This window comes from Nicotiana tomentosiformis, chromosome 8, assembly GCF_000390325.3.
Source record: "Nicotiana tomentosiformis chromosome 8, ASM39032v3, whole genome shotgun sequence".
Classification (NCBI taxonomy): Eukaryota; Viridiplantae; Streptophyta; class Magnoliopsida; order Solanales; family Solanaceae; genus Nicotiana; species Nicotiana tomentosiformis.
The window spans coordinates 25,992,785-26,002,895 of record NC_090819.1 but is presented as its reverse complement, the minus strand read 5'-3'; the positions used below and the strand labels follow the sequence as shown (position 1 = coordinate 26,002,895).

Here is a 10,111-nt window from a genome sequence, read left to right as displayed (position 1 = left end):
CCATAATATCAATATCTGAATTCGCATGGACAACTCACGTTCTATAGTATCAATATCTTCACAAACAGGCCCCCGACCTCACTCAGTCATCAATCTCTCCAGTCTCACTCACGGTCTCATAATGTCATGAAACTAGGTCGACAACAATGATATGATGTATCAATAAATAACTGAGACCGAGGTATGATATGAATGCATGAATATGACTTAGTACGAAATATCAATAAAATCAGTGAGATGACAGTATGAAATAACCACTATGGGTCCAAACAATATCGGCATAATGCCTAAACATAATATATATCATGATTGACAGCTTAACTACTTTATCACATGGTGAAAGCACAGATATCAACAAAGTAGGACCACTATACAGTGCCGTGGAAATAACAGAGTCCCAATTCATATGGTGCATGCCCACACGCCCGTCACCTAGCATGTGCGTCACCTCAACACCAAACACATAACACGTATTTCGGGGTCTCATACCCTCAGTACTAAGATTAGAAGAGTTACTTACCTCGAACAAACCAATACCAATGCCGAGCAAGCCAAGCGGTGCTCCAAAGATGCCATCTCGCATGTTCCGACCTCCGAACAGCTCGAAACTAACCAAAAATAACACAAGTACACCAAACAATGCTAAAGGAACTAATCCCGATCGAAAAAGATCAAATCTTGAATCAAAAGCCCGCAAATCGGCCAAAATCCCAACTCGGGCCTGCACCTCGGAACCCCACAAAATTTACAAAATTTAACAACCCATTCAATTACGAGTCCAACCATACTAGTTTCACTCAAATCCGACTCCAATTCGATGTTCAAAACTCAAAAATTCATATTATGAAACATTAGGCCAAAATCCCCAATTTCCTCTTTAAAATTCACAATCCAATTATCAAAAATAAAGGCAGATTCATGAAATATAACCAAAATTGAGTAGAGAATACTTACCCCAATTCATATGGTAAAAATTACCTCAAGAATCGTCTCAATCTGAGCTCCATAACTCCTAAAATGAAGAAGGAACCAAACCCTCGATAATATAGCTTCTACCCCAGTGATTCCGCATTTGCGGACAATTCGTCGCATCTGCGACCACCGCTTCTGCGGTAAAAACTTCGCTTCTACAAAAATAACCGACACAGCAATCCCTCGCACCTGCGGTCTTAAAGCCGCTTTTGCGATCACGCTTCTGTGCACTTGAACCGTATCTGCGGTTGCGCAGATGCGTCCAAGCACCCGCACCTACGATCCTTATGCCCAGCTCCCCTTCACACTTCTGCGATGCATCTGTCGCTTCTGCGACCATCGCACCTACGCAAACCAGCCGCAGGTGCGATCACACCAGCGCAAACCAGCCACAGGTGCGATCACACCAGAACCAGCAGCTAGCAAAAATCCAAAAATGCAATGAAATGATCCTAATCTCGTCCGAAACTCACCCGAGCCCCTTGGGACCTCGTCCAAACATACCAAAAAGTCCCATAACATAACACAGACCTACTCGAGGCCTCAAAACACACATAACAATATCAGAACGACGAATCACAATTCAATTCGAATTCAATGAACTTTGAAACTTCAAACTTCCACAACCGATGCCGAAACCTATCAAATCACGTCCGATTGACCTCAAATTTTGCGCACAAGTCCCAAACAACATAACGAAGGAATCACAATCCGAATCCGATATCAAAAAGTTCACTCCAGGTCAAACTTTCCAAAAATATAACTTCCGCCATTTCAGGCCAAATTCCACTACGGACCTCCAAATCATAATTCGGACGTGCTCCTAAGTCCAAAATCACCCAATGGACCTATCGGAACCATCAAAACTCTATTCCGGGTTCAAATTCATAAAATGTCAAACTTGGTCAACTCTCTCACTGAGTTGAACTGGAAAAGAAGAATTTACATTGTATAATGTAATAGTATACTATTACAATTTTGTCCTTTTAGAATTTTTTGAAATTTTCATTGAATTCTTTTTCAATTTTCCAACGGAATTCTCATCTTTTATCAATTTTTTTCTTAAACCAAAATATTTAGTTTGAAATATTTGATTGGAGGTTGTGGCTAAAGCTTGAGTCAATTTGGTAAAAATTCTGGAGTAAATTTTTAAAATTGAGTTGAACGAGCGAAGAAGACCAATTTGTACTATATACCAAAATAACATACTATATACTATTTTGATATATAATATTTAATTCAATAGTGTATAATTTATTACAACAATATACTATTATAGTATATGGCATAATGTAACAATATAGTTAAATTTGGTATTTCTTTAATTTTTCAAAAACAAAATCAATGGGTCATTTTTCAATTTTCTAATAGAGTTCTCGATGTTATATACCCTGCCAGTATATGATATATAGCACATGAGTGTCATAGTATACTGCAATAATATACTTCAACTACTACTAATATATTATTTTCATATACTATATACTAAAGTAAGTCATTTTCTAATAATTAATATATTAAAAATAGAAAAAATAAAAAAAATAAAAATAGAGCCAAAAATGTGTGCAGAATTAGATTATAACAAAAAAGAAAATAAAAATAAAAGCAAAAAAGAGAAGAGAAAACAGTTATAATGTATAAGTCGTTCTGATCATTGAATTAAAAAAAATAAAATGTATATTATGCCAGTTATATTTAAAAAAGGTGAACAAATATTTACTATATCAATTATCTTTTCTTATTGTATAAAAAAAAAGAAGAATAAAAGAGCAAAATAATAATAAATGAAATTAGATTATGAAGAGAAAAAAATAAAAGAAAAAAGGAGTTAAATGAAATTAGAAAGGGAACAAGAAAAAAATAAATAAATAAAAGAAAAAAATAAAAAAATAAAATAAAGGAGTCAAAATTGAGTGTGAAATTAAATTATGGTAATAATAATAATAATAATAATAATAATAATAATAATAATAATAATATGATCTGGGCGAAAAATAAATGATTAGAAAAGGAGAAAAAAGAAGAAGAAAACTAGAAAAAAGAAAAGGAGAAAAGAAAGAAAATAAGAAAAAAAAAGAAGAAGAAGGAGAGAAATAAAAAAGAAAAGGAGAAAAAGAGAGGAAAGTACTTACAAAAGCTATCATGGGTAGGAAAGGTACTTAGTTTGATGAGTAGAAAAGTAAATGGGTAGGAAAGGGTAAATAGTTTTATTTTTGTGAGTAATTGTGTCATTCAGCCTATTTTAAATTGTAATGGCAAAGTAGCCACTGAAATTTTCAAAATTTAACAATTTTGAACCTTTACTAGTACAAAATCCAAAATGCAGGAAAAACTACTGATTTTTTAACCTTTACTAGTGCAAAATCCAGGAACAGTTCATGATTTTTCCATTCAAATTATACTTCAGCAATTTTTTACCTTTTAATATAAACTTCAGGAAAAACTACCGGTTTTTAAATCTTTACTATTGCAAAATCCAGGAATAATACAGTAATTGTACCTGGAGTTGTTCCATATTTTAGATAGGAATATTTTCGTCAAGACTTATATTTTCACATTGATAAGTAACTACTTTACCCATGCAGTTTAAAATATAGCTAAGCTCTATAGCTAAGATCATCCAATTTTAGACGAATTAGTAAGAATTCATCAATTGGAACTTAACTATGTATTGGGGAAAAAGAACTTAACTATGTAACTCTGCTGACTTAGGTTGAGCCCTTAAATTTCATGTAATTTTTTCAAATTTTTTTAATGTAATTTGGTCTGCAACCCGGGATCTTTTGATATGCCAAATAAGGAATTTGATGGGTTGTGTCTTGAAATTTAAGTCCTCTACCATCAATTATAGGTCTCCAACATAATAAGTGTGGATTTAATTCTCACTGTGAGTCACTTGGTTGCCCTTTATCAATCCCCCACTATATTAGACTTTTTATTATATAAGAAAACAAAAGAAGCTACTAAACCTCTGTCCAAGCAAATGCATATGCAGTTATAAAATATAAGAGCACTAAAATGTCTGGTTCCAATTATTGGGTGTATGAGCGAGTATATGGAATGTTTCCCCAATCACACGGCACGGCTTAACATCCCTTATGAAAACAGAATAAAGGAAGAACAATAAAGGGATGAGCAAGTTTCTAAATTTTATTTGCTACAAAGGAATTAGAGTATGCCTCTTTTTTTGCAACATTCAATTGCTCCATCGAATTCTTCACTACATGCCCCTGTGTACCTGCAAATAAATGTAAGTAAAATCAATTTATCTCCTTCCATTTTCTCAAATTAAACCTTTTTAATTTAACTTGCACCTAGATATTCGTGACACCATCTCAGTACTCAAATCCTCAAATCAGTGGGAACCCCAACTGTTGTCAAGTGATCACATTAATCACTGTTGCATCGGGCACTGGACTTGAGGTCACCATCTCTAATTTTTAGATTTACTTTCATTTGGTAGTTGAATTATTCTTTTTTGTTTCAAGTCGTAATTTTGAGTTATGCTAGAGAGTTGTTTGATGAAATGCCACAACTAGATTGGTCTGTCTTAGAATGCTGTGAAGTTTGAATTCCATGAATGTTCCTGGAGTTTGAAGTGACAAAGGTTTGAATTCTATGAATCATTCATGGAATTTGAAACTCCATTAAATTCTCACACTTGTACTGTGAAAGTTTGAACTCCATAAATCATTCTGAAAGTTTGAGCTTCATGAATCGTTCATGGAGTTTGAAACTCTAGCAAATTTTCACACTTAGATTGTCAAAGTTTAAACTCTATAAATCGTTCCTGAAGTTTGAACTCATAAAGGTTTTGAGCTTCCTGAATTGTTCTTGGAGTTTTCTGTGTTTTAGCTCGTGGGATTTTGTCCAAATTTTATTTTCACGTTAAGAAGTGGCTACTTTCTAATTACATTTGAAACAGTGACTAAACGCTTGAAAACTGGCATCCCACCTAATTTACTTTGCGGAAGGACGATGATAGCAGAAGGGTCAAACGCAAAATGGTGTCCGCACTTGCACGAAGATAGCCTAGTCCATTTATTTTGGAAATGGCGATGTGGCTTCCGATATCGCGAAATACCCCGGAGTATAAAAGATCAGTTTTGCGAGATTTCAAACTTTCTATTCTAATTCTGAGCGAAAATAGTCACAGGTTTGAGGGAATTTCAGTTCAGCTAAGGAACTATATATTGGTCTAAGGTAAGCATTCTGATCTCCAATATCATTTAGAGCATGTTATATTGGATACAAATATTAAAACTTCTACACAGGAGGACTCTTTTAGGCTCTATCCATGCAAATACATTTGCTGTACTTCTGTCCATTCATTTGAACCACCGAAATATGTAAGAGCAATAAAATGTAAGATTCCAATTATTCGGGTGAATAAGTACATGGAAGCAAAGGGATTAGAGTATGCCTCTTTGTTTACAACACTCAATTGCTCCATCAAACATTTCCTCAAGACCATACTTGTACTTGAATCCAGTCTCCAAAAGCTTTTTTGGTGAAAGGCTAGGTGTTTTAAGCTCTTCACTGCTTGTCCCTCGGTACCTGCAATGCTTCAATTAGTTTCTTTCATTGTCTCAAATTAAACTTTTTGATTTGACTTGTGCCTAGATATTAATATAAGCAATTAAAATATGCATTGCTTAGCTTATGAGAGCAATATCACATGTTCTTTGGCTAATCAAATGAAGAAAAAATTCTATTTAAAATAGGTAGCGCAGGTCATATGTAAATCCTTTTCAGAGTATATTTTGTTTTGACAGTCACTTTTGAGAAAGTTAATTATTTAATATTTCACTTTCTTCTTTCCTCTTCTTATCCAAGCGGAACAAGCAAAAAATCGAAGTCAAGGCAAGAATGAAGAATCTATACTTACTCAGTAATTTGTTTTTGAAATTCAGGGTATCTAGTTGTAAGAAATTCAGCTAGCTTTTCACGTGTTATTTCAACAGCTGAGCAGATATACCTCCCTTTCGCGTTAGGATTGTCAAGAAGGAAGATGTGAGCATTTGTCACATCATCAACATGTACAAAAGGTACTAGTGCAGGATAATTCATGCTATTATTTTGATGACCTGCAAAAATTTCAACTACTATTAATTAAAACATACCTTAGGCAAACGAGAATCAATGATAATATAATTTAAGACATACCAAGAATCATTTCCATAGATGAGCGAACAGAGCCAGGAATTTGAGGAGTAATAAAGGGGCCATGTATCCAGGTAGGGATTACAGTCACAAAGTCAATTCCATTTTTTTCTGCAAATTCCAGAGCTGCCTTTTCCGTTAAGGTCTTGCTAATCGCGTAAGAACCTCCGAAAGGCTTTAAGGTTCTTACAAGATCCACGTTAGTCCATGAGTTTTCATCTATTATACTTGGACTATCAACCATAACCGTAGCTGCACTAGAAGTATACACGACACGTTTAACTGTCTTTGAATTCAGACACGCCTGTAAAATACCTAAAGTCCCATTAATCGATTGTTGTGTTATTGTTTCTTCGCTTTCTTTGTTCTCAAAATCAATTTGATGTGCAGCATGAAAAACACCAATGCAGCCTTCAATCGCTGGATTGAAACTCTCTGGTTTGTCTAGATCAGCTTTAAAAATACGCAGCCTTTCTGGTGCACCTGGAAGATTTGTGAGGTAGCTCACATCCCTCTTGCGATCTAGAGTCAGTGGATTCAAAATTTTCTATCTTCATAAACTTGAATGTATTTCATAATCAAATAAAAGACTAACTAATATAACTTCAACTTACAATCACATAAAACTATTAAATGAATAAGAAGTTAACAGGGGATTTTCTAAGAATAAATCTTCATCCTGCATACGAGTGACAAATGGGTTGTTGGGCTGACTCATTAAATGAGTCATTGCACAACCCTGCCCAAAGTTCACTTGGGTTAAAATGGGCTAAACAATTAGTTATAACCCAACCTGCCCAAATTGACCCAAATATTTGCAATATTCTCAACTTTTAAACAAGCATATGTAAAACATTATCTTATGTTTTGGAATAAATGTCAATTCATGCCAAATGATTTCTTTCCTCAATTTGGATTTAGAATTTTATTTGATAGTTCTTCATCTTATAATACTAAGATGAAGAAGAGTTTTGGAAAATGTTTTCCTTCTCTTGATACGAAAAATAATTTCCCCCAATTAGAGAAAAACTAATTCATAAAGAAAATATTTTTCAAACATTTAAACCAAACAATCATGGAAAAATTAAAAAATATTTTCCTCCAATTAGATAAAAACGAATTCATAAAGAAAATATTTTTCAAACATTTAAACCAACCAAACATGGAAAAAAACTTAAAAATATTTTTCAGTAACATGGGTCAAGGTAGAACTCTAAGATTGAGCATTTACATGGGTCAATGTTGGGCATTATTATGAGTCCATTTGGACTGATGATTTTTGATGGGTGAACTTGAGTTAGCCCAAAACAACCCAGTTTCAAAATCGTTCTAGCCCAAACTCATTAAAACTTGGGCGGGTTAGGCGGGTCAAATAAGTTTGTGTTAGTTTTGCCACCCCTAAATTCCAGTATTTGATTTATGGATTTAGTTGTCATATTCAATTAGATCTTTTTTAGTTAAAGACCCGGCTGAATTTTATTAGACATTTATCTGATTTTACAAGAATTGTTTCTGCAAACAAAAAAGGTACAAGACCATGGCAAAACAGATATGGCAGATGGCCTAAAAACTGTTCGATTAAAGACTGAAAAACTAATCTACATATTCACATAGAGAACAAGTGAGGAAGCAAACCCAAGGATTGTTGGTCACTTTTACCCACTAGGTAACACGTTTTATTTTTCAAAATAAAAAATTCCACAAGGGGACTTACCTGCAAATATTATTTAGATGATCTAATGGCGTAATTGTTTTTGTTTTTTACAATAATGTATATAATTTAAACTCATAAAAAATCACCTGGGTGAGACCTAACGGTGGTGTTAACAGAATAACCAAGTTGAAGAAACCTCATAACCATCCATGATCCTAGATAACCACTTCCTCCTGTTACACATACTCTTCCCTTCCTCTTCTCTTCTTTCATCTCCCTCTAGTGATTTCTTTTTCTTCTTCTCTTTTTCCTATGTTCTCTTATTTCTTTTTATCTGTCTCTATATAGTAATAACTATCAATTGGTCATAGGTTATATCAAAGTGGTTGAGAAGTAGACGTAAAATAAATTGTCATGTTATATGTCAGTTACCCCTTGCTTTCATCTCTTACAAATGGCAAGACATTCAATTGGATGGGACAACAAATGGACTGGAGGAGAAACAAAATGAGAAAATCCTCTATTTTCTATAATATAAATCAAATTGAATTTTCATCAGTACGTTCATTCCTTAAAATAAAACTTACCACCATAGTGCAAAGTCTCCCCATCCTTAACAAAGAGCATCGGATTCGAGCCGTATGAAGTCACCTTTAGTAGGAAGTGATTTACCCCAACGTAAGACTTTCTCAACGCGAATCCAAATCAGTAGGACATTAAAGTAAGTACTAGACACCCGATATAAAATAAAAAATAAAATGAAACGTATGTGAAAAATCACAAAACAAAACTCTTTTGATGGTCTTTATGCACAAGCAAATCCACGTAATTCACCTTATCGGTATGCAAATCCACCTTCCACCAGCAACATGTATCAGGTAACTCTGTCCACCAGCAAAATAATAGATTTATCTTAGATGGAAAGCTATTTTGAAATCATTAGATTATTATTTTTTAGTTCTTTTCTTCTTTGGAATTTGACATTTTTGGTCGAAATAGATCGTATACTGTTATTAGAATATTTTTCATTTGTATCCTTTCTTTTGTATATTTTTAATGACCAACGATTGGATTGCTTAATGAAATAACAAAAACTAGCCCGCTAGCTAAAAATTAAGTTGCACTGTCTTGTATTTTAAATTAACTGCTCAATCGTTGCTACTCATTTTTTATATTTCTATATCCAGTTAAATATTTTTTTTGGGTAATTCTATATCCAGTTAAATATGTACAAAAGAATGTTTACTTTGTTTGGACGAAAATAAAATTTCACTTTTTTCAAAATGAACGTAATATGGGGACTTGGATGTCAAAAAGGTCACAATCCATCAATTTCATTGTTAGCAATTCTAACTCACGTAGCTCTCCATTTCATTTTCTCATATCAATTTTAAAACACAACCCAGAATAAATTAGCTGATACACAATAATGCGACTCTTTTGTGACATTTTAAAAATAAATTACCAAAAATTAGTTGAACCAAAACTGATATAAAAAAAAATTAAAATAATTAGAATGGTTTCAGAAGATCTAATTTTAATCATACATAATAGAATAATAAAAAAAATTAGTATGATACAAAAATAATCGATGGACCCAAATCATTGACGGTGTGAGATTTGGTCCAGTAACTTTTGGTGTAGTAAAGTTTAATACCACACTTGATATTAGCCACGTATCACTAAAAATATGAACGATGTGGATCATTAGTCTTCAACAAAAATATTAAAAATTTTACAGCCTGAGAAAAAGAAATCGTCCTGTAATCTTCAAGCTGCTAAGTTCTTTATCTTGTTATCATTGTTTTCTTCCCTTCAACTTCTTCCAGAATTTCTTCGCTTTTTCTCCGACAATCCCTCTCCACAAAAAAAATAAAAAAAATAAAAATCAATGTTTTTTTTGCACCTGCAAAAGCTTTAAAAAAGAACCATTTACCAGAGATTTAAATATTCCCAAGAAAATAATTTTCTAGACCATGTCACAACAATCTCAAAAGACCTTTTCTTGCTTTTTCAAATGACATTAAACCCAGCTCCCAAAAGATTTCCTTTAATTTACTTGGTGAAGTTAAAATAAGATTGAAGTTGATTATGCAGATAACACGAACTTCTTATTGTTAAATCTTATTTCATGCATATGGCTAATACGAATTTTATAATCGTATTGATCACTTTTGATGGTGTATAACTTATTTTTTACTGATGACTTCTCTAATGTTAGAGGAGACAATCTTCTCGTGATAAATGACCATACAAGTCTCCCTATTGTTCATGCACACATTTTTCTTTTTGAGTATCCAAATACAAAACAAAGAACCATTT

General features: G+C 33.2%; 1 protein-coding gene and 1 long non-coding RNA gene across 2 annotated transcripts; one reads left to right on the top strand and one right to left on the bottom strand.

The window, feature by feature from the left end:
* The first annotated feature begins 3,850 nt into the window (after positions 1-3,850).
* On the top strand, positions 3,851-5,662 carry LOC138896839 (uncharacterized). Its single transcript, XR_011410251.1, has 2 exons — positions 3,851-4,222; positions 4,291-5,662. It is a non-coding gene; the product is annotated as an uncharacterized lncRNA (long non-coding RNA).
* LOC104119176 (vestitone reductase-like) lies at positions 4,813-8,116 on the bottom strand. The gene is made up of 5 exons (XM_070182209.1): positions 7,936-8,116; positions 6,139-6,657; positions 5,861-6,059; positions 5,379-5,529; positions 4,813-4,896 (listed from the first exon to the last, which is right to left on the bottom strand). The coding sequence occupies exons 1-4, from the start codon at positions 8,060-8,062 to the stop codon at positions 5,385-5,387; spliced, it is 990 nt and encodes a 329-aa protein (XP_070038310.1). The 5' UTR covers positions 8,063-8,116; the 3' UTR covers positions 4,813-4,896; positions 5,379-5,384.
* Positions 8,117-10,111: the final 1,995 nt, after the last annotated feature.

Coding starts and splice junctions, on each gene's coding strand:
- LOC104119176 (XM_070182209.1), bottom strand. CDS start 8,062: ATGAAAGAAGAGAAGAGGAAGGGAAGAGTATGTGTAACAGGAGGAAGT. Junction 6,658..7,935: donor CACCGTTAGGTCTCACCCAG/GTGATTTTTTAT, acceptor CACTGACTCTAG/ATCGCAAGAGGGATGTGAGC. Junction 5,530..5,860: donor TTTCAAAAACAAATTACTGA/GTAAGTATAGAT, acceptor GAAGCATTGCAG/GTACCGAGGGACAAGCAGTG.